Raw genomic sequence first — 25196 nt, 5'->3', positions numbered from 1 at the left:
CTAGCACTGATGATCTCACCTCGCGAAACATCTGCAAGAAAATAACGCAGCTCAGAGACCACCAAGAACTCCACCCTCCAACAAACAATCTCTTCTATCCAAACACTTATATGTGAACAGAGAATAAACCAGACTTCCTTCTAGATCAAGGGAAGTACTAATACCACTCTGTAAAGTCTTAGTAAGGCCACACCTAGATTAGTACATCCAGTTTTGGTCACCACACTTTTAAAAAGATGTTGAGACTCTAGAAAGAGGGCCCGAGAAGAGCAACAAAGAGGATTAGGGGACTGGAGACTAAAACATATGAAGAACGGTTGCAGGAACTGGGCATGGCTAGTTTAATAGAAAGAAGGACTAGGGGAGACAGTATAGCAGCCTTCCAATATCTCAGGGGTTGCCCCAAAGAAGAGAGAGTCAAACTATTATCCAAGGCACCTGAGGGTAGAACAAGAAGCAATGGGTGGAAACTAATGGGTGGGACTGGAGGCTCAAACACATGACGAACTGTTGCAGGAACTGGGCATGGTGAAGAGAAGGACCAGGGGAGACAGGATAACATCTTCCAATACTTGAGGGGCTGCCACAGAGATGAAGGAGGTCAAGCTATTCTCCAAAGCCCCCGAAGGCCAGACGAGGAATCATGGATGGAAACGGAACAAGGAGAGATTCAACCTAGAAATAAGGATGAATTTCCTGACAGGGAGAACAATCAACCCATGGAACAGAAGTTGCATTCGGAAGTTGTGGGAGCTTCATCCCTGGAGGCTTTCAAGAAGAGACTGGATTTCCATCTGTCAGAAATGGTGTAGGGTCTCCTGCTTTGGGGGGGGGGGGGTTGGACTAGATGACCTTCAAGGTCCCTTCCAACTGTGTTATTCGGTTCTCTTTCTTTCTTTCTTTCTTTCTTTCTTTCTTTCTTTTTCTTTCTTTCTTTCTGTCATGGTGTAGGGTCTCTTGCTTGGGCAGGGGGTCAGACTAGATGACCTACAAGGTCCCTTCCAACTCTGTTATTCGGTTCTCTTCTTTCTTTCTTTCTTTCTTTCATGATGTAGGGTCTCCTGCTTGGGCAGGGGGGTCGGACTAGATGACCTCCAAGGTCCCTTCCAACTGTGTTATTCGGTTCTCTTCTTTCTTTCTTTCTTTCTTTCTTTCTTTCTTTCTTTCTTTCTTTCTTTCTTTCTTTCATGGTATAGGGTCTCTTGCTTGGGCAGGGGGTCAGACTAGATGACCTACAAGGTCCCTTCCAACTCTGTTATTTGGTTCTCTTTCTTTCTTTCTTTCTTTCTTTCTTTCTTTCTTTCTTTCTTTCTTTCATGATGTAGGGTCTCCTGCTTGGGCAGGGGGGTCGGACTAGATGACCTCCAAGGTCCCTTCCAACTCTGTTATTCAGTTCTCTTTCTTTCTTTCTTTCTTTCTTTCTTTCTTTCTTTCTTTCTTTCATGATGTAGGGTCTCCTGCTTGGGCGGGGGGTCAGACTAGATGACCTACAAGGTCCCTTCCAACTCTGTTATTCGGTTCTCTTCTTTCTTTCTTTCTTTCTTTCTTTCTTTCTTTCTTTCTTTCTTTCTTTCTTTCTTTCTTTCATGATGTAGGGTCTCTTGCTTGGGCAGGGGGTCAGACTAGATGACCTACAAGGTCCCTTCCAACTCTGCTAATCTAATCTACAAGCCCTGATGAGATTAACTAGTTGGGCCTTGAAACGTCTGCAATGAAACAACCAAGCCCAAGAGAGACCCCATAATTCAACCCCCCCCTCCCCAGCTACAAATATATTCTTTTCTTACTATACATCTGGAAATTCAAGATTGCCCACCTCCATTTAACCAGAGTTTAGAGCTTGAAGGCTGCAGTGCCCCCCACCCCCGCCCCCCGGGCACAAGCGAGGATCAAAAGCTGGCCATGAAAAAAAAGCTTCCAAGCCCCATAAAAGTTGTCATCAAATTGCAATTTGCAACATGCCAGGAGGAGAAAATTATCACATATAATAATAAGAGAGACGATTGAAGGAGACCTCATAATAATTTCATGCAGCCTTAATTGCGTTTAGTTCTTGTGTTAACGCCACCACGTGAACACGCTTGCACAGAAATAGGCCGTGTGTGTATCTGATTTCTCCCCCAAAACAGCAGAGAAGGTGATGAGAACCTTGGGTGGGAGTAGAAGGGCAGATGAACCTTTTCGTCATGGTTAAATTTCAGGTCTGGCAAAAGAGCGTATCTGCAGCTCAGGATGAAACGGGGAGTCCGTGGTGTGCTCTGAGCTTGGTGGTTTCCTTGCAGACGTTTCATGACCCAACTAGGTAACATCATCAGTGCTAGAAGGGAATTGGATTTTCTGAGAAGAGGAAGTGGAGGAGGAGGAGGAGGAGGAGGAGGAGGAGGAGGAGGAGGAGGAGGAGGAGGAGGAGGAGGAGGAGGAGGAGGAGGAGGAGGAGGAGGAAGAGAACTGTGAGGCCCTTGGTGCTCTCTGAGCTTGGTGGTTTCCTTGCAGACGTTTCATGACCCAACTAGGTAACATCATCAGTGCAAGGGAGGCTGGGCTTTGCTTAGCTACAGTAGCTTGCTCTGCCATTTTGGTGGAGGTGAGTTCTTCGCCTTGATAATCCCTTGATCAGGGATTTGCTGTTTTCTGCCTGATTGCTTGCCTGGTGCCGACCCAAGAGAATCTCTGTCGCTCAGAGTAGAAATGAGGGCTCCTTGGTGCTCTCTGACAGCTTGGCTGTTTCCTTGCAGACCTCTCATGGCCCAACTAGGGAACATCATCAGTGCTGGAAGGGAGAGGGGTTTGTCAAGAGGAGGATTGTGGGGGGTCCTTGGTGTTGTCTGAGCTTGGCCGTTTTCTTGCAGACATTTCGTGACCCAACTTGGGAACATTAACAGTGCTAAGAGGAAGTGGGATTTGTGGAGGAGGAGGAGGAGGAGGAGGAGGAGGAAGAAGGGGAGGAGGAGGAAGGGGAGGAGGAGGAAGAAGAAAATGATTGTAGGGTCCTTGCGTGCTCTCTAAATTTGCTTGCAGACATTTCATTACCCAGCTAAGGAACATCATCAGTTCTAGAAGGGAGTGGGGACTCACCACTCAAACCCTAAAACCTTCCAGCACTGATGATGTTCCCTAGTTTGGTAACGAAACATCCGCAAGAAAACTACCAAGCTCAGAAAGCACCAAGGACCCCATGCTATTCTTTCTTCTCTTCCTTCTCCTCCTCCTCCTCCTCTCCACAAACCCAACTCACTTCTAGCATTGATGATGTTCCCTAGTTGGGTAACGAGAAGTCTGCAAAAAAAATAAAAAAAAATCCAACTGATCTCAGAGAGCACCCAGGATCCCACAGTCACCTTCCTCCTCCTCCTCCTCCTCCTCCTCCTCTCATAAACCTACTCCCTTCTAGCACTGACCATGTTACTTAGTTGGGTCACGAAACGTCTACAAGATAACAACCAAATTCAGAAATCACCAAGGATTAAATAGGCTCCTCCTCCTCCTCTTCACCACAAACTCCACTCCCTTCTAGCGCTGATGATGTTCCCTAGTTAGGTCATGAAATGTTTGCACAAAAACTATCAAGTTCAGAGAGCATGAAAAAGACTGCTGCCCGGTTTCCTCCTCCTCCTCCTCCCTTCAAGTACTGATGAAGCTACCTAGTTGGGCCATGAAATGTCTGCAAGAAAGCCAACAAGCTTAGAGAGCACCATGGACTGCATAATTCTCTCCTCCTCTTCCTCCTCCTCCTCCTCCTCCTTCATGGTATTGGACCTGGGTACTTGAGAGACCGCCTGCTGCCAATTACCTCCACCAGACCGATTAGATCCCACAGATTAGGCCTCCTCCGAATTCCATCCGCCGGCCAGTGTCGACTGGCGACTACCCGGAGGAGAGCCTTCTCTGTGGCTGCTCCGACCCTCTGGAACGAGCTCCCTGTGGAGATTCGCACCCTCACCACCCTCCAGGCCTTCCGCAAAGCCCTTAAAACCTCTGGCTGTTCTGACAGGCCTGGGGCTAAAGAACCGTTGCCCCTATCTCGAATGGTATGATTGTTGCGTGTTTTTAAATTATGTATTGTTTTGTGTTGTTGTTAATTTGTCTGTATCCCCCTTCCCTGGTTTGAGTTCTGAGCCGCCCCTGAGTCCCCCTTCGGGGGGAAAGGGCAGCATACAAATGAAATAAACATTCAAACATTAAACATTCCTCGTCCTCCTCCTCCTCCTCTTCTTCCTCTCCACAAACCCAACTCATTTCCAGCACTGATGACGTTCCCTAGTTGGGTAATGAAACGTTTATATATAAATAAAAAAGCTCAAAGAGCATTTAAGGACTCGCGAACCTGAGATCAGTACAAACCTACTTACATTCCCTCTGCTGATGGGGCTGGCAATTCTGCCCCCCCCCTCCCACTGCCTCACCCCAAGCTTTTAAGCATTCGTTCTGCTTAATCGACATCATCGGGCAGGAAAGAACAGAAGGAGAAGGGAAAAAACCCCGATGCCTCCTAATTGCCATTTAGCAATTCTCTTGGGGAAGAAAGAAAGAAAGAAGAAAAAATCAAATATGAGACCAGCTCATAAAATGACCACAAATCCCATCGGCACACAAGCTTCAGGGCTGAGTCACACACATACACACACACTGCTGGTGTTCAGCAAGTTTGCACATCTCCCGCTCTGCCCCCCCTTCCCCCCCCGAAGAAACCCGCTGCGCAATTCTCTCATCCGCAAAGAGTTCGGAAAAAAAGAACCATGCAAACGGTTTCCTGGCGTGAAAGTGGCTGGAGAACAGAAGCCGAAAAAAGAAAAAAAAAAGTTTTGAAAACTATTGATTACGTTATGAAGAAGAATGTACATATGTATAAATGTAAAGTTTGATTATATGCGCTGTACTATTATGTAATAATTATATCCATTCGAATTAGAGTTGTTAAAAACTACGAGAACATTGAATATTAAACTACAAAAGCAGAATATTCATGATGATCCGGGAAGGTGCAAAAATATGTTATATTGTTGTGTTGTGTTTGTGTTTTTGTTTTTTTTGTATTGGTATTTTTTTTCTCGTTCTATTTAAACTTGAAAATGTTTAATAAAAACTATTTTAAAAAAAAAAGATTTCCTGGCATACAAGAGGCTAGAGAATAAAAGCCAAAACAAGAAATAAAAGTTTTGAAAACTATTGATTATTTTATGAAGAAAAAGGTACATATGCATATATGTAAAATATGATTATATGCACTGTACTATTCTATTATAATTATATCTATATAACTATATAATTATAGAAGGCAAAAATTGAATAGTAAACTGCAAAAGCAGAATATGCACGCTGATATGGGAAGCTGTTAAAGTATATTGTAGTGTTGTGTTTGTGTTTTTATTTGTATTTGTATTTGTGGGGGGGGGGTTTCCTTGTTCTTTTTAAACTTGAAAATGTTTAATAAAAACTATTTTTTTTAAAAAAAAAAGATTTCCTGGCTTAGAGCAGAGAGAGGAAGCAGCTGTCAGGGTTCCATCCGGCTTTAAATAAAATTAAAGCTCGGCTCTTAAAAAAGGAAAGAAAATCACAAAAATTACAAAAATTGTACTGATTATATTTCATATTGTTTTCTATGTTATATTATTTTATATTTATTTTATTTTATTATTTTGCTAGTTTAGCAATAGCAATAGCAGTTAGACTTATATAACGCTTCATAGGGCTTTCAGCCCTCTCTAAGCGGTTTACAGAGTCAGCATATCGTCCCCAACAACAATCTGGGTCCTCATTTTACCCACCTCGGAAGGATGGAAGGCTGAGTCAACCTTGAGCCGGTGAGATTTGAACAGCCGAACTGCAGATAGCAGTCAGCTGAAGTGGCCTGCAGTACTGTAGTTACTTGACTGTCTGAAGACTTGTGCGCCTCGAGCAACAGGTAGTCCCCGACTTGCGACGGTTCGCTTAGAGACCGTTCAAAGTTACAACGGCATTGAAAAATGTGGCTTAAGAGCAGTTTTTCACACTAAGGATCGTGGCAGCATCACGGGGTCAAAATTTGGCCACTTGGCAACTGACTCGTATTTATGACGGTCGCAGTGTCCTGGGGGGTCACATGATCCACTTTTGCGACCTTCTGACAAGCCCATGGGGAAGCCAGGTTCACTTAACGACCGTGTTCCTAATTTAAGAACTGCTGCTGATTCACTTAACATGCGTGGCAAGAAAGATTGGGGGCGAGATTCACTTAATAAATGTCTCGCTTAACAATGGAAATTTTGGCCTCGACTGTGGTTGTAAGTCAAGGACCACATGAAGTTGAGTCTCTCACTTTGGGCCTCACTATCCCTTCACCAACCTCCCTTCTGACGTTTATCAGTCGTGATTTGCATCGTACTTACGACCACAACTGAGCCAAAGATTTATAGATGGCTGGGCAAGACGGTTGTTAAACAAGTTTTGCCCCATTTGGTGACTTTCTCTGCCATACTGGTTAAGCGAATCCCTCCAGCTGTTCAGTTAGCGAGACGGTCGTTAAGCGAACCTGGCTTCCCCGTTGACTTTTGCCCGTCAGAAGGTCGGAAAAGAGGACCCCGAGATATGGCAACCGTCATAAAACATAAGTCAGTTGCCAAGAGCCTGAATTATTTTTTTTTCACGTAATCAAAGGTCGTAAGTGTGAAAAATGGCAGTGACTTTTTTCAGTGCTGTTTTAACTTTGGACGGACGCTAAAAGGAACTGTTGGAAGTCAAGGACTATCTCCCTCCCTCCCTCCCTCCCTCCCTCCCTCTCTCTCTCTGTCTCTGTCTGTCTCTCTCTCTGTTATTAACCGCAAGAATCTTTATGGCAACAACTGGAATAAACTTACGGTACAATAGGAAAGGAAAAAAACAGCAGCTTCTGAGATATAATTAAGCCATGAAAAACAGCCACATTAACCGAGATGGCAAGCAGAGATTATGGTTCATATCCCTGGCCTGTTTGCGTGGCAAGGCGGCACAGCCTGGGTTTCAAGCAGTGAAGCTACAGAGAGCATCAATCACGGCTTACTATTTAAGATGTCAGCGGAAATAAATAAACATTGTCATCACTGTAATCTGATTTTTTAATTAGCTTCAAATTAAATCAAATCAAAGCTGGTTTGCCATTGCTGTGTGTTTGCTGTTTTGTGTCCCATCCCTTCTGCTTGGGGAACATTTGCACACACACACACACACATACACACCAACAACAGATGTCACTCTGACCAGATGGTCCCCATGGTGAAGAAATACATTTCTCCCAAACATGTAAAACACTGCTTTTCTCACCAATGAACTGCATTTTATTTGATAGGGCCCGATGCTTCATCAGACAACCTGTCCAACACCTTTTGAAGCTTGAATCGATCGGAAGGATTTCCCCTGGGTCCAGGACAATTTGCCCAGGGCCAACGTGTGTGGACAACTTGACACAGCCAACTGGTTGCGGGATTACAAGAATTACGCTAATCTCAAAGAGATTATGTATATTAGGCTTGACGAGGGGTGTTAGATTTTAAAGTAATATGATTGCACATGTATACTGTCTTCTCTTATTTTTTCTTTAAAACTAAGATATGTTAAGTATATTGATATGGAAGCATAAATACCATCAACAATGGAGAACCATCAACATAAATACCATCAACAAGAATGGAGTTTGCTCAGAAGCTGTAATACACCAAGTGAATGAGAGGAAGAGTGGGAAGCAGAGGAGAGAAGAAAGATAGGAAGAGAGGGATAGGAGAGAGGGGAAGACCAGGAGGATAAGGAGGAGTGGAATGAAGAGAGAGGTGAAGGAGAAAGGAAGGGGAAGTAGAGTAGAAAAGGATGATGGAGGGAAGAAAGGAGGTAGGAGACAGGTAGAAGAAAGAGGTGTATGGAGAGCAGAAGAGCTAATAATGGTTTTTTATCTTTCTGGGCGTTGATGGCAAGAGGAACTGATGTAATTACTACTTAATACAATATATTGGCTATGTAATAGTATACATGTGATTATATGTTATGAAAATGGAAAGTAAAAAAAGTATTTTGGCACACACACCAAAAAAAGAATGGATGCCAAAGGAGGGACAGAATGAAAAATGAATAATCCAAATTTTAAAAATGACGTTTTGTTTATTTTAAATAATTAAATTGAATTCTTCAACTGTTCTGCGGTGAAATGACCAAAGGGAGTTGGCCTTGGGGAGCTGACCATGGGAATTGACTGTAGTGAGTTGACGATGGGGAGTTGACCATGGGGCATTGACTGTGGTGAATTGACCATGGGAACTGTGGGAAGTTGACCATGGTGAGTTGCCCTTGATGAGTTGGTCTTGGGGAGTTGACCATGGGGAGTTGACTGTAGTGAGTTAACCATGGGGAGTTAACCATGGGGATTTGGCCTTGATAAGTTGGGCTTAGGGAGTTGACCATGGGGAGTTGACCATGGGGAGTTGACTGTAGTGAGTTGACCATGGTGAGTTGACAGTGGTGAGTTGGCCTTGATGAGCTGGTCTTGGGGAGTTGACCATGGTGAGTTGACTGTAGTGAGTTGACTATGGGGAGTTGACCATGGAGGTTTGGCCTTGATAAGTTGGTCTTGGGGAGTTGACCATGGTGAGTTGGCCTTGATGAGCTGGTCTTAGGGAGTTGACCATGGTGAGTTGACTGTAGTGAGTTGACTATGGGGAGTTGACCATGGAGATTTGGCCTTGATAAGTTGGTCTTGGGGAGTTGACCATGGGGAGTTGGCCTTGATGAGCTGGTCTTGGGGAGTTGACCATGGTGAGCTGACTGTAGTGAGTTGACTATGGGGAGTTGACCATGGAGATTTGGCCTTGATAAGTTGGTCTTGGGGAGTTGACCATGGTGAGTTGGCCTTGATGAGCTGGTCTTAGGGAGTTGACCATGGTGAGTTGACAGTGGTGAGTTGGTCATGGTGGGTTGATCATGGGGCGCTGACTATGGGGAGTTGGCCATGGCGAGTTGCCCCATTGCGATTTCCCCCAGCTTGAGGGGAGAATTCAAAGTGGGATACGACCATCCTGGGATGGTCCATCTCTGGTGAAAAGGGCCTCTTGTCATCTCTTGAAGAACTCACCTTCACATCCTGGTTTCCCAGAGGGTCCATCAGCTGCTTCTCCAACACCTGAAGGGCCTCTTGGGCCAGAACAAGGAGGCGCTGAAGGATCTGGAGAAAGAAGGGAAGCGGGAGAGCTTTTAAAGGAGAGACCAACCACGCAGGACGAGTAAAACTGAAAACAGGGACTTACGGCTGATTTTCACACTTACGACCATTGCAGCATCCTTAGGATCACAGTTGTCAAATGGTCGTAAATCACTTTTTTCAGAACAGAGAGTCCTCAATTTACAACAGTTCATATAGTGACGACGGCGCTGAAAAAAGTGACCTGGGACCATTTTTCAAAGTTATGACCTTTCTGGTAATGGAAGTTTCAGATCACTGTTGTAACCCGAGGACTTTATCTTATCTCTCAGTTCTGGGCACTGGATGGAGAGCTTGGGTGCCGACGGAAGAGAATATCTGTAGCTCAGAGATGAACTGCGGGGTCCTTGATGCTCTCTGAGCTTGGAGGTTTTCTTGCAGACGTTTCACGACCCAACTAGGTAACAGCATCAGTGCGAGAAGGGAGTGAGGTCTGCTGTTTTTAGCTGATTACCAACTCAATAAATAACAGCCTAATTAAAGAACTGCCAAGGAGTTCTCCACCAACACCGACAGGGCAAGCCACTGCTACATAAACCTAGAGCAAACCCCTATCTCCTTCTAGCCCTGATGATGTTACGTAGTTTGGTAATGAAACATCTGCAAGAAAACCACCAAGGTCAGAGAGCATCAGAATCCATGGTCCTCTTCCTCCCCTTCTTCTCTTCCACTCCACAATCTTCACTCCCTTCTAGCACTGAGGATGTTACCTAGTTGGGTCAGGAAATGTCTGCAAGAAAACCATGAAGCTCAGAGAGCACCAAGGGCCCCACAGTCCTCTTCCTCCTCCTCTCCATAAATCCCACACGCACTAGCACTGACGATGTGACCTAGTTGGGTCACGAAATGTCTGCAAGACAGCGAACAAGCTCAGGGAGTACCTAGCAATCTTCCTCCCTCCCTCTTTCCTTCTCTTTTCCACAAATCCCTTCTAGGACTGATGATGTTACCTAGCTGGGCCATGAAATGTCTACAAGAAAACCACCAAACTCAGGGAGTACCAAGGACCCCACAGTCCTCCTCCTCCTCCTCTTCACCACAAACTCAACTCCCTTCTAGCACTGATGATGTTGCCTACTTGGGTCATGAAATGTTTGCACGAAAACTATCAAGTTCAGAGAGCACAAAAGCCTGATGCAGTTTCCTCCTCCTTCAAGGACTGATGACGCTACCTAGTTGGGTGATGAAATGTCTGCCAGAAAGTGAACAAGCTCAGAGAGCACCATGGACTGCACAGTTCTCTCCTCTTCCTCCTCTCCATAAATCTCACTCCCTTCTTGCACTGATGATGTGACCTAGTTGGGTTGTGAAACGTCGGCAAGAAAACCACCAGAAGACAAGCTGAGTGGGCAATGAGAGATTTCACCAGTTCTCTTGCAACCAAGTGAGGAGAAGAAATGGGCCCAGCTGGGCACATGAAGGACAGGCCTTCAAACTGGACCTTTCATTGATCAGTGCCAAACAGAAGCGTCCAAGAGCTGATCTGACTCCGTAATGAGGAGTAGAGGAGGAGAACCTGCCCAGCTAAGGTGGCCACAGCTTGACTTACCTGAGGTGACGGCTTCTCTCTGGTCCACATGGAGTGTTTCTGGTCTTTCGGCGTAGCAATGAACATGGCCGGGAGACGCGGCCGGGCTTCCACGAAGTGGCTTCTGATGGCTACATAATCTGCCTCTGGATGGGAAAAAAAACACCAAAATGTCACCATGTCAGAAGACGTTTGTCCATTCCTGAAATGCTTTTTGCACGTAAACATTTATTTGCAATCCTACGTTTAGCAAAATTCAAAGGGAGAGAAAGAGAGAGAAGCAATTTGGTCAAGTGGTTAAGGAAGCAAGCTAGAAATCGGGAAATGGTGAGAGTTCTAGTCCTCACCATCTTTTAGGCACCCATCACTAGGAGACGGTGAATTATGGTCCCCCCTTAGGCGTGGAAGTCCAGTGGGTGACTTTGGGCCAATCACTAGGAGACGGTGAGTTCTAGTACTGCCTTAGGCACGAAAGACAACTGGGTGACTTTGCGCCAAGCACCAGGAGACAGTGAGTTCTAGTCCCGCCTTAGGCACGAAAGCCGGCTGGATGACTTTGCACCAAGCACCAGGAGACAGTGAGTTCTAGTCCTACCTTAGGCACGAAAGCCGGCTGGATGACTTTGCACCAAGCATCAGGAAACGGTGAGTTCTAGTCCCACCTTAGGCATGAAAGCCGGCTGGATGACTTTGCACCAAGCACCAGGAGACAGTGAGTTCTAGTCCCACCTTAGGCATGAAAGTCAGCTGGGTGACTTTGGGCCAATCACTAGGAGACAGTGAGTTTTAGTCCCGCCTTACACACGAAAGTCAGCTGGGTGACTGGGCCAATCACCGAGACGGGGAGTTCTAGTCCCGCCTTATGCACGAAGGTCAGCTGGGTGACTGGGCCAATCACCAAGAGACGGGGAGTTCTAGTCCCGCCTTAGGCACAAAAGTCAGCTGGGTGACTGGGCCAATCACCAAGAGACGGGGAGTTCTAGTCCCGCCTTATGCACGAAAGTCTTGATGGATGACTTTGGGGTAATCAGCATAAATTTCCACTGCTTCCTTGCCTGTTCTTTGTCTGTTACAATATACTGCACTAATTAAAACAAGAGAATGAGAAGGCGAATGTGTTGGGAGGGGAAACCCCCCCCCCTGCAAAGCACGGAAAGAGAACAGGTTTTTCTTGCATACATTTCGCATTTCAAGGCAGCAAAGGCTTAATGGGGCGATTTAATCAAAGGGCCTGCATTTCCTTTAGAACCAAACTGGCCCAGCCTAGATCTGGCTTTTGATCTATCCCTCACGTCGACGCACAATGCAGATTTGTTTCATACATCAGCCTGGGAGGGCAAGACCTAACCAGACTGCCCCGGGTTCCAAAACCGATTATCGCAGCTGAGTTTAGCTGAGTATCACTGGAGTCTTAATAAGGCCTCCCGATTTGAGCCTCTTGGCTCTCTGAGCCCCGAGAAATAACGCCAAGAAGGCAGAATCACCACGAGAGAGAGAGAGAGAGAAGGGACTGGGGAGTGTTTCGTAAGGGGCACCTCGTGGGGTGTTTTTGTTACAGATACTCATGTATAACAACAGAGGAGAATATTTTGTAGCTCAGGGATGACCGGTTGGGTCCTTGGTGCCCTCTGAGCGGAATGGTTTTGTTGCAGACATTTCATGAGCCCACTAGGTAGCATCATCAGTGTTAGAAAGGAGTGGGGTTTGCACTCAGCAGTGCTATGAGGAAGCAGAGTTTATGGCGAGAAATAGGATGGTGAGAGAGGGACAGACAGAAATAGTCAGACAGACAGACAGACAGATTAGAGAGAAAAAGATGATAGATTAGGTAGGTAGGTAGGTAGATGATAGATAGATAGATAGATAGATAGATAGATAGATAGATAGATAGATAGAGATAGATAGACAGACAGACAGACAGACAGACATAGAGAGATAGATAGACATAGATAGATTAGAGAGAAAAAGATAATAGATGATAGATTAGGTAGGAAGGTAGGTAGGTAGGTAGGTAGGTAGGTAGGTAGGTAGGTAGGTAGGTAGGTAGGTAGGTAGATAGATAGATAGATAGATAGATAGATAGATAGATAGATAGATAGATAGACAGACAGACAGACAGACAGACAGACAGACAGACAGACATACATAGATAGATTAGAGAGAAAAAGATAATAGATGATAGATTAGGTAGGAAGGTAGGTAGGTAGGTAGGTAGGTAGGTAGGTAGGTAGGTAGATAGATAGATAGATAGATAGATAGATAGATAGATAGATAGATAGATAGATAGACAGACAGACAGACAGACAGACAGACATACAGAAATACATACATAGATAGATAGATTAGAGAGAAAAAGATAATAGATGATAGATTAGGACGGTAGGTAGGTAGGTAGGTAGGTAGGTAGGTAGGTAGGTAGATAGATAGATAGATAGATAGATAGATAGATAGATAGATAGATAGATAGATAGATAGATAGATATGGATGGATAGACATAGATAGATTAGAGAGAAAAAGATAATAGATGATAGATTAGGTAGGAAGGTAGGTAGGAAGGTAGGTAGGTAGGTAGGTAGATAGATAGATAGATAGATAGATAGATAGATAGATAGATAGATAGATAGATAGACAGACAGACAGACAGACAGACAGACAGACAGACAGACAGACAGACAGACAGACAGAGATAGATTAGAGAGAAAAAGATAATAGATGATAGATTAGGACGGTAGGTAGGTAGGTAGGTAGGTAGGTAGGTAGGTAGGTAGGTAGGTAGGTAGGTAGGTAGGTAGGTAGGTAGATAGATAGATAGATAGATAGATAGATAGATAGATAGATAGATAGATAGATAGATAGATAGATAGATAGATATGGATGGATAGACATAGATAGATTAGAGAGAAAAAGATAATAGATGATAGATTAGGACGGTAGGTAGGTAGGTAGGTAGGTAGGTAGGTAGGTAGGTAGGTAGGTAGGTAGGTAGGTAGGTAGATAGATAGATAGATAGATAGATAGATAGATAGATAGATAGATAGATAGATAGATAGATAGATAGATAGATAGATAGATATGGATGGATAGACATAGATAGATTAGAGAGAAAAAGATAATAATGATAGATTAGGTAGGAAGGTAGGTAGGAAGGTAGGTAGGTAGGTAGGTAGACAGACAGACAGACAGACAGACAGACAGACAGACAGACAGACATACATACATACATACATACATACATACATACATAGATTAGAGAGAAAAAGATAATAGATGATAGATTAGGAAGGAAGGAAGGAAGGAAGGAAGGAAGGAAGGAAGGAAGGAAGGAAGGAAGGAAGGAAGGAAGGTAGGTAGGTAGGGAGAGAGAGAGAGAGAGAGAGAGAGAGAGAGAGAGAGAGATATGGATGGATGGATGGAAAGAAAGAGAGAATGGATGGAGATGGATGGATGGACGGACAGACAGACAGATGATATAGCTAGCTAGTTAGAGAGAAAGAGAGAGATGGACAGACAGAAAAATAGATGTTAGACAAATAGATGATAGCTAGCTAGCTAGAGAGAGAGACAGACAGACAGAAAACAGACAGATATAGACAAGACACCAAGAGAGAAGAATATTTCTACTACAGGGTTGAAATATGGAGTCCTTGGTGTTCTATGAGCTTGCTTGTTTTCTTGCAGACGTTTCATGAGCCAACTAGGTAACGTCATCAGTTCTAGACTGGATTGGGGTTGACAGAGAGGAGGAGGAAGGGGGGAAGGAAGAGGAGGAGGAGGACTGTGGGCTCATTGGTGTTCTCTGAGATTGCTTGTTTTTTTTGCAGACGTTTCATGACCCAACTAGGTAATGTCATCAGCACTAACTGGGTAACGAAATGTTTGCAAGGAAACAACCAAGCTCATTCTCCTTTATTTGTACTGCATTTTGCACCAGCTGAAGCCCCTGAAACAGTCTCCAAGGGCAGCCCCTCGAAGGGCAGACCTCTTCAAACCAGCCTAATTTTGATAATCTTCAGATCAGAAGCTAACCCGCTTGAGTTGGCGTTCCTTAGCCCCAGGGGTTCCAACTTTGGAAACTTTAAGTCTCATGGACTTCAACTCCCAGAATTCCTCAGCCAGCAAGGGGTCTCCAACCTTGGCAACCTTAAGACTGGTGGGCTTCAAATCCCAGAATTCTTTAAGACTTGTGGACTTCAACTCCCAGAATTCCTCAGCCAGCAAGGAGTCTCCAACTTTCGCAACTTTAAGACTTGTGGACTTCAACTCCCAGAATTCTTTAAGACTTGTGGACTTCAACTCCCAGAATTCCTCAGCCAGCAAGGAGCCTCCAACCTTGGCAACTTTAAGACTTGTGGACTTCAAATCTCAGAATTCTTTAAGACTTATGGACTTCAACTCCCAGAATTCTTTAAGACTTGTGGACTTCAACTCCCAGAATTCCTCAGCCAGCATATAGACTCCTTGCTGGCTGAGGAATTCTGGGAGTTGAAGTCCACAAGTCTTAAAGTTGCCAAGGGTTGGAGACCCCTGCCTTAGCCTATTAACCTTCTTTCTTTCAGCCTAAAATCCTGTTTTTCACCGGTTGATACTGCAAAGAAAGCTTTTTTGAGCTTGAAACGCCAGGCTTTTCTTTCCGAAATCTAATCCGGTTAATTTTCAATGATCATTTCTCAGCCGGCATTTATTTTCTTTTGTTCTGCAAAGCAAGTGGCCAAACAGGATTTTGAGCTGGGAACGGGCCTCTGCCCTTTAAAAGGAAGTGAGGGCACAAGCTCTTAAGCCAAAAGGACACAGCTAGGATAGAACTGCCAGAAAGAGGAAGAATGGGAGGGAATGTAAGAGTAGGAAAGAGGGGAGGAATGGGAAGAAGAGGGGAAGGGTAAAGGGGAGGAAGGAGAAGGAGAGAAGGGAAAGGAGAGGAGGAAGGAAGGAAGGAGGGAAGAAAGAGAAGGGGGTAGGAAGGAAGGAGAGAAGGAGGGAAGCAAGGAGGGAAGGAAGGAGGGAAGGAAGGAAGGAGAGAAGGAGAGAAGAAAGGAGGGAAGGAAGGAGGGAAGGAAGGAGAGAGGGAGAGAAGAAAGTAGGGAAGGAAGGAGGGAATGTAGGAGAGAAGGGGGAAGGAAGGAGGAAAGGAAGGGGGAAAGGAAGGAGAGAAGGAAGGAGGGAAGGAGGGAAGGAGAGAAGGAGGGAAGGGGAAGGAGGGAGGGAAGGGGAAGGAGGGAGGGAAGGAAGGAAGGGGAGTAGGAGAGAAGAAACGAGGGAAGGAAAGAGGGAGGGAGGGAAGAAGAAGTAGGACCGTTGTAAGATAAGATGGATCTATGGGATGTTTAAAAAGCAATCTTCAAGTATATTGTCAACAGTAGGAAAAAATTGTTATAAATACATATTATTAATAACAGTTATGAGATCATATAATTGTGAATGTATATATGAAATTGATAAAATTAAAATAATTTTTTTTAAAAAAAACTGCCAGAAATGGCCAAATGGAGGGCTTTTAGTGAGAGAAAAGAACAGATCCGGTTTTGCTTCAGCTTGGCCACCGCTTCTGCTCTTCTCCAGAAACAGGAAAACATAAATGAACTTTCTGAGTCTCGGTTTGATCGACTCGGCTGCAGATAGTCCTCGGCTTACGTCCGCAATGGAGCCCTGTTGTGGCCCGCCAGCGGCCGGAGGAGCTGGAAGCAGATTCGGACAGTGAGGAGGTTGGGGAGGAACCTGGAGCCAGTCCTAGAGTCTGGGGAAGGCTCTGACGAGTGATCTGCGTCAGAGGCAGAAATGGGTCCAGAGCCGTCCGACAGTTCTCAGCTCCCTTCGGAGTCAGACATCAGTGAAGCAGAAGAACAGCTGGAGCCTGTTCCCAGTGTGAGTTGCCAGACAAAGGGAACAGCGAAGGAACAAGGGTCGACTTGGGAGTAAGGCCACAGGGGGATGGTGGATGGCCCCTCCCATAGAAAAACCAAAGAGTGTTTAATAGAGTTTAAAGTTTAATAACATTTATATGCCGCCCAATCCCGAATGAGACTTCGTCGAAATGTCGCCAAGACACTTCCAATTTTACGCGGGAGAAAACCCGAATAACCAAAGAGAGACAGACAGACAGACCGACAGACATATATGTATTTAGAGTTACAACCCCTGGTATGCCCAAATATGGGAGGAAGTCCAAGTCTCCAGTCTCCCTTTATTTATTTATCAGCACAAATACAACACATAGGGATATATATAGCATTATTATAATTTCAATGAAATTTATTTTAAAAACAAAAATACACTTCTTGCAGACGTTTCCTAACCCAGCTAGGTAACAACCTCAGTGCCAGAAGGGAATGGGGTTTGGGGAGAGGAGGAGGAGGAGGAGGAGGAGGAGGAGGAGGAGGAGGAGGAGGAGGAGGAGGAGGAGGAGGAGGAGGAGGAGGAGGAGGAGGAGTCCTTAGTTCTCTCTGTGCTTGACTATTTCCTTGCAGACATTTCACAACCCAACTAGTTAACATCCTCAGTACTACAATGGAGTGAGATTTTTCTCCCTATCTGTATGCAAGTACCTTGCACTTGTAAATAACAGGAAAAAAACAGCAACAGAAGGAAAAAGACATTTATATGCCACCTTCCCTATTTGCAGACATGTTCTCCTAGCCGTAGCCTCGAAAATGCTTGAATGTTTAATTTTGACATGCGTCTTAGGAAATTAACGCAGAGAGAGCACCCTTGCTCTCTAGGTACACCTGCCACCTAGTGCACTATACTATACTGCACCTAGTGCACTACACTAGGTGCAAATTTCAATACTAGCATGAATTATCTCTCCAGGCTGGATATTCTAAAGGACTAAAGATCTCACTCCAAAAACTGAGGAGGCCACAAAATGCCACCTTTTTTAAAAAAAGACAATTCTTTCATTATTTTAGTTCTATCTATGGCTGCTTCCGCTGTTTTAACCTTAAGCCTGTTACACAGGCAGCCTTCGACTTTTCAAGTTTGTTTACTGACCACTCAAAGCTACAACGGCATAGGAAAAAAGTGACTTACAACCGTTTACCACACTTAACGACCATTGCAGTATCTCTCCCCCACCCCCACCCACCCCCGGTTGATATGGTCAAAATTCAGATGCTTGGCAACTGACTGACTCGCATTTATGACAGCTGCAGTGTCCCCAGGGGGTCATGTGATCCCCTTTTGTGATCTTCCGAAAAGCAAACTCAAGGGGGGGGAACCAGATTCACTTAACGACCCGGTTACTAGATTAACAGCAGCAATTCACCTAGTGATTGGTCGTAAAATGGGCCCGAGCTCACTGAACAACATAAAACCTTGAGCTCCTTTGTGGACGTAAGCCGTAAAGTTGGGATTGGTTTATGCGCCGTTGTGCGTGAGTTGCCAAGAGCCCAAACTTTGATCACGAGACCGTGGGAATGCGGCAGGGGTCGTAAGCGCGAGAACGGGACGTACCTCACTCTTTTTCAGTGCCGTTGCTAACTTTGAAGGGCCACGAAAGAATGGTTGTGAAGTTGTCGGCTATCGGTATGTGATTGAAAACACACAAGGCCTCCCTTGACCTCAGAGAGGGGTGAAAAGGGAGTGGGAATTTTTTTGGGGGGGTGAGAGTGGAGAGAACCCCATCATATGGGCTGAGGTGGCGCAGTGGTTAAATGCAGCACTGCAGGCTACTTCAGCTGACTGCAGTTCTGCAGTTCGGCTGTTCAAATCTCACCGGCTCAGGGTTGACTCAGCCTTCCATCCTTCCGAGGTGGGTAAAATGAGGACCCGGATTGTTGTTGGGGGCAATATGCTGACTCTGTAAACCGCTTAGAGAGGGCTGGAAGCCCCATGAAGCGGTATATAAGTCTAACTGCTATTGCTATTGCTATTTTGCAACCTCTTCCAGTTACGGCCTGGTATAAACAGGGAACCTTCCAGCACATGTGGTGGACCTCCCCTAAGGTCAGAAAATATTGGCGTAAGGTAAGAATGTGGCTGGAAGAGATAGCAATAGCAGTTAGACTTATATACCGCTTCATAGGGCTTTCAGCCCTCTCTAAGCGGTTTACAGAGTCAGCATATCGCCCCCCCAGTCTGGGTCCTCATTTCACCCACCTCGGAAGGATGGAAGGCTGAGTCAACCTTGAGCCGGTGAGATTAGAACCCCTGAACTGCAGATAACAGTCAGCTGAAGTGGCCTGCAGTACTGCACCCTAATCACTGCGCCACCTCGGCACTAAACAGAGGATAGAGTTGAACCCGTAACTGCTTCTCCTGGGTATTTCTGATGGGAAAACAGGGGGGAAAGTACTATACATAACATTACACATTCTAACTGCTAGTAGAATTGTTTTAGCACAGAATTGGAATCCAACAGATACTCCTCCAGACCCGATTATAAGAAGGAAAATCTATGAATGCGCAGAAATGGATAGGCTGCCTATGGAAATGAAGGAGAGGGAGGAAACCAAGTACTAGACGGTATTCCTGGCTTGAGAGTAAGCGTAGGGTATAAAATGTTAAAAGTGTAATATATAGAATGTAAAAGATATAAGACGTATATGATATTAACTCGATGTTACGACGTAATAACTTGTTATTATAACTTCAATAGGGATATAACTTGGGATACTGAAATTGAGATGGAATTTCCGTAAATAGGATTGTTGTGAAAGATATGGATACCAATATGGAAAAGCTGTTAAAAGTGTAAATTTGTTTTTTTTGTGTGTGCTTTGTCTTTTAAATGTTGGAGAATTCAATAAATACCATATTAAAAAAAAATAACACAACGTCTCGCCTGACCTCAGAGAGGGGTGAGGAGGGAAGGGGAAATAGGGAGGGACGGGGGGGGAAACCCCATCATTTTGCAACCTCTTCAGGTTACGCCCTGGTCAGGTAAACAGGTCTATGCAGGAATATTCAGGCGCCTGCTCAGGTGTGGCCCGTCAAAAGAAGATTGCTTGACAAGTGTGGAAAAGAACTGAGCAGATCCCATCCCATCTGCAGTCTCTCTCCCGTCCGCTTCAAAACCATTTAATCTTTATTTATTTTTTTAAAAAAAACCAAACTTCGGCAGCAAAGACAGGCCATCCTCAACTTACGGCGGAGACTTCCGTTGCTAAAGGTTGCAGTCTTCTAATCCCTGTTCAAGCAGGAGACCCTGTACCAGGGATGGCAAAACCTTTTTTTGCCTCGAGTGCCATAAGCACATATGCGCCTGCAATCGTGCACGTGCCCACCCACATAAGTTAATGCCACCATCACGTGCATGCCCCCTGCACATGCATGCATCACACACACAAACACACACACACGCTGCCCCCATGCATTTGTGCACAGCTTTCTTGGAGCCTCGGGAGGCCTGCATGATGGAGCTGACAAGGCAACGCCTCGCCTGCCCTCAGAAATGGAGCAGCCACCCACAACTTCTGAAGGCAAGGCATTCCGCTCATCAATTAACAGAACGACGGAGTTGGCAGGGACCTTGGAGGTCCTCTAGTCCAACCCCCCCCTGCTTAAGCAGAAAACCCTACATCCCTTCAGACAAAATGGCTGCCCAGCCTCTTCTCGAAAGCCTCCAGTAGTGGAGCACCTGCAACTTCTGGAAAGTTCCGGTTGGCCCGTTGGGCCTGTTTTTCGCCCTCCTCAGCCTCCATAGGCTTTCCTGAAGCCTGGGGAGGGCGAAAACAGCCTCCCCCATCCCTCCTAAACCTGGAAACGGATCATTTCCGAACTTCCGGTTGGCCCGTTGGGGCCATTTCCCCCCTCCCCAGCATCCAGAGGCTTTCCTGAAGCCTGAGGAGGGTGAAAAATTCCCCCAACGGGCCAACCGGAAGTTTGGAAACAATCCGTTTCCGCTTCCAGGTTGGCCTCTGGGAGAGACCGTTTTTGCCCTCCCCAGGCTTAAGGAAAGCCTCCAGAGCCTAGGGAGGGGTCGTGCGCGCATGTGCAGGTGGGCAGGGAGGATTGAATTGGTGCACACGTGATAGTCCGTGCACACACAATTGTGGCACGCCATAAGAAAAAGGTTCGCCATCACTGGCCTAGGGAACAAAGGTGTTCCAGAATCTGGAGCTCCTGCTAGAAATCCTTCGAAACCTCCTCCCAGAGGGGAGCAACCGAATCGGACCTTAAAGTGGGTTTCTAGAGGTCTCTAACGATGCTTCGAGCTCTAAACACACAGCGCTTACAAGCAGCATCCTGAATAACGGGAAGCGAGCTTCCTATCATCTTCTCTCCACTGTCCTCACCACTCTCTGTAGGGACTTTCTATCTGAGGCACTGCGGCCACCAAACCAAACAGGGATGCAGTTTGTCAAAACGCTCTCGATTTGTGCCTCTGTAAAAAGTGTCCAGGACAGAAGGAGAAAGAGGTGCTTCTCCTCATCCGATGCAGGATATGCAGATGTTGGTTTGCACACTTCCCTAAGGATGATGACTGGAGGGACCAGTTCAGATTGTTAGTTGTGTGCTCCCCCAGATACTTAATACTGTGGGCCATCTCTACAGCTGCATCCTTAATACTGAGCGGAGTAGGACCATGCCATCTCCTTCTAAAATCTACGATGATCTCCTTTGCTTTATTAATGTTTAGGACCAGGTGACTTTCATGGCACCAGTCCACCAGAGCCTTCCCCTCTTCCTTAGAAGCCTCTTCACTGTCGTTCTGAATAAGACCCACCTCTGCTGTGTCATCCACATACTTCACAATAGGATTCATAGCAGATTGGGAACAGGAGTCGTGGGTCATCCAGGCGAAGAGTAGCGGACTCAAGACGCAGCACTGTGTGGTAATCTGTACTCAGGGCTTTCTTAACAACCACTGCATCCAGCACTACGCCTGGTCACGTGATCAAAATTCCTGGGATCTGTATCAAATGTTTTATAGATGGCACTTTGCACCGGCAAGATTGGCTAATAATGTACAAAGATAGATCTGCTAAACGTTGGAAGTGTAATTAATCATTGGGTTCATACTATCATATGTGGTGGACTTGCCCAAAAGATGAAAATAAATCCTTTGGCTGGGAAAAATGAAAAAGCAGCATATTTGATTTGAAAACTGGGATATTTCTTTTGGACATTCTACTGGAAAAATTGATTTGATTTGATTTGATTTATTGCATTTCTATGCCGCCCTATTCACAGAGGGACTCAGGGCGGCTCACAAACCAAAATAGGGAGGGGGGGAATACAAAGAAGAGGAAAACAACAGATAAACAACTACAACAATTTAAAAACAATCAACAACCACACAATTCGAGCGGAGACGGGAATTCGTCAGCCCCAGGCCTGTCGGAACAGCCAGGTTTTAAGGGCTTTGCGGAAAGCCTGAAGGGTGGTGAGGGTCCGAATCTCCACGGGGAGCTCGTTGCAGAGGGCCGGAGCAGCCACAGAGAAGGCCCTCCTCCGGGTGGTAGCCAATCGGCAAAATATGACAAAAAGACTAAACATCTGGTTTTACATATACTAACTGCAGCTAGAATTGCATTGGCACAACAATGGAAAAATGGTAAGATACCGTTAGATGAGAGTGTAATTAAGAAAATATTAGAATGCGCAAAAATGGACAGATTAACTCTCATTATTAAGAAGAAAGAAGAAACTGAATATTTCTTGACTTGTGATGTATTCTATCAATGGTTAGACAATAGAAACAGAAGTTAGAAAGGAGGAGATATAAAAAAGGGGAAACGTCAACATGGAAAGAATTTGATGATGAAGATGCCGTGTATTTTTCTAATTGTATCGATATATAGTTATATTATTAACAGTATTGTGATGAATGTTATAACAAATATGTGGATTTTGATTGTTTAAAACCCAGATCTCACACTGTCCGGTGGAAATGGAAAGTAATATAAATAAAAATAAATAAAACATGAAAAATAAAAGTTCCTGGGATCGTGCCCTCCCGTTTGGTGACTTCTGATAAGTAAAGTCAACAGGGAAACCAAATTTACTTAACAACCAAGTTTGCAAGCTTAATAACATTTATATGCCGCCCAATCCCGTAGGACTCCGGGCGGCTTACAGTACAGAAATAAATAAAAAATAAAATAGAGAGAAAGAAAAGATAGATTTAAAATACAACACACCATGCGACTAACTTAACAAGCGCAGAGATTCACTTAACAACTGCGGCTAGGAATGTCGTAAAAAGGAGCACGGTTTATTTAGAAAAGGTCTCACTTAGCAACGAAGGCTCTGGGCTCTATTGTGGCCGTAAGCCGAGCACTACCTCGTTAAAATGGAGCAATGTTCACTAAGCGTTATGTCTCGCTTAGCAACAGAAAAGTTGAGCTCTGTTGAGGTCGTACGTTGAGGAAAGTTGTACAAATAATCGCACTGCACAACCCAGAGAAGTTAGAAGCTGCATGGACCTCAGGCCATCACCCAACCTGGCTGGGAAAATTCCAGAAACGCCGGGCTGACAATTGTTGGAAACAACAACCACAAAAATCCAGCAAGCCTAAACTTATATTCGACAATTGCGAGCGTTACCTTAGTAAATTTATACGGGTTTTTGCTTTTTTTTGCAACAAAAGGTTCGGGATAGTCTTTAAGCCGCTGTATCAATTGGATTATAACCACCTGCCCTGCGGCCCAGATCAGATGACAGCCTCCCTTTCAACAAGGTGTAAAGAAAGCACGGATGATTAATCCATGTGTTTGCAATGCCCCCTTTCCATCCTTTGTGTCTTCGGAGACAGCCGTGGGCCAGGCAATCTTGGGGGAAAGAATTTTTCACCTCAATGAGCTGTTGATCTACCCTTTAGAAAAAAAAAGGAATGGAAATTTCACACACACCCCTCCTCTGCTCACCTTTGAGGTCGCCGTTGAGGTTCACCAACAGAAGGTTGTTCTTCCAGTCAAAGGTGGCCAGCAGGTGAAGGAAGCGAAGGAAACCCACCTGGGGAGAACTGGGAGGGTGGGTGGGTGGAGGAAAACAATGGGAAGCAGGTGAGAAGTATATCTCAACACCAGGCCACTAGCAACGGAGAAGAGAAAAGCTCTGAGCTGCAAGTACAAAAGCAAACACATGAATAGAATAGAATAGAATGGAATATGGAGAATAGAATAGAATAGAATTAGAATAGAATATAGAGAATAGAATTAGAATAGAATAGAATGGAATATGGAGAATAGAATAGAATATGGAGAATAGAATAGAATAGAATAATGGAGAATAGAATAGAATAAGAATAGAATGGAATATGGAGAATAGAATAGAATATGGAGAATAGAATAGAATATGGAGAATAGAATAGAATATGGAGAATAGAATAGAATAGAATATGGAGAATAGAATAGAATATGGAGAATAGAATAGAATATGGAGAATAGAATATGGAGAATAGAATAGAATATGGAGAATAGAATAGAATAGAATATGGAGAATAGAATAGAATATGGAGAATAGAATAGAATATGGAGAATAGAATAGAATATGGAGAATAGAATAGAATAGAATAGAATAGAATATAGACAATAGAATTAGAATAGAATGGAATGGAATATGGAGAATAGAATAGAATAGAATAACAGAATTGGAAGGGACCTTGAAGGTCTTCTAGTCCAACCCCCTGCCTAGGCAGGAAACCTTACACCCCTTCAGACAAATAGTCATCCAACATCTTCTTAAAAACTTCCAGAGTTTGTAGTATTTACAACTTCTGGAGGCAACTTCTGTTCCACTGATTAATTGCTCTCACTGTCAGGAAATTCCTCCTCAGTTCTAAGTTGCTTCTCTCCTTGATTAGTTCCCACCCATTGCTTCTTGTTCTACCCTCGGGGGGCTTTGGAAAATAGCTTGACTCCCTCTTCTTTGTGGCATCCCCTGAGATATTGGAACTCTGCTATCATGTCAGAGACAAAGATGACCTTGAGTTTCTCAGAAGAACGTTGTTATGGCTACATATCACCCAACTCCGTACAATCCCTCCTCTCATTTTCCCACAACAGGTTTCCCACAACAGAAAAGATGGCTTGCAGGCATGACATCTAGGACTACCCGTAGTAAAATTTACCAGGAGAAAAGAGGGCTACCTATTTCCTAAGGATTTTTAACTACTATAGGTTAATTAACACAGTTCTCCTGCTATGCTAATTAATTGCATTGTCTGATACGGAAAAGCACAAAAGAGATGCTCTGAAGAATACAGGCAGTCCTCAACTTACAACCGCAATTGAACCCCAATATTTCTGTTGCTAAGTGAGACATTGGTGAAGCGAGCTCTGCCCCTATTTAACAACCTTCCTTGACACAGCTGCTAAGTGAATCACTGCAGTTAACAGGTTGTTGTGGACCTGTTGTTAAGTGAGTCTGGATTCCCCGTGGACTTTTGCTCATCAGAAGGTCGCAACAGGGGATCCCCTGACTTTGGGACACAGCAACGGTCATAAGTATGAGTCAGTCGCCAAGCCTCTGAATTTTGATCCCGTGATCACGAGGCTGCTACCAAGGTCGCCAAGTGTGAAAAATGGTCCTA

General features: G+C 44.8%; 1 protein-coding gene across 1 annotated transcript in view; it reads right to left on the bottom strand.

Moving 5' to 3' along the window:
* NOL6 (nucleolar protein 6) overlaps nucleotides 1-25196 on the bottom strand; it is a gene marked incomplete in the record, with an annotated part of 95865 nt that overhangs the window by 13236 nt on the left and 57433 nt on the right. Inside the window, 3 exon segments of the mRNA XM_087715314.1 lie at nucleotides 9071-9160; nucleotides 10746-10870; nucleotides 23530-23627. Of these exon segments, the coding sequence (XP_087571440.1) occupies nucleotides 9071-9160; nucleotides 10746-10870; nucleotides 23530-23627 (313 nt within the window).

Source organism: Thamnophis sirtalis, unplaced genomic scaffold (assembly GCF_051295495.1).
Source record: "Thamnophis sirtalis isolate CommonGarterSnake01/CBP01778 unplaced genomic scaffold, rThaSir2_p1.2 scaffold_5, whole genome shotgun sequence".
Classification (NCBI taxonomy): Eukaryota; Metazoa; Chordata; class Lepidosauria; order Squamata; family Natricidae; genus Thamnophis; species Thamnophis sirtalis.
This window is presented reverse-complemented; position numbering and strand designations above follow the sequence as displayed.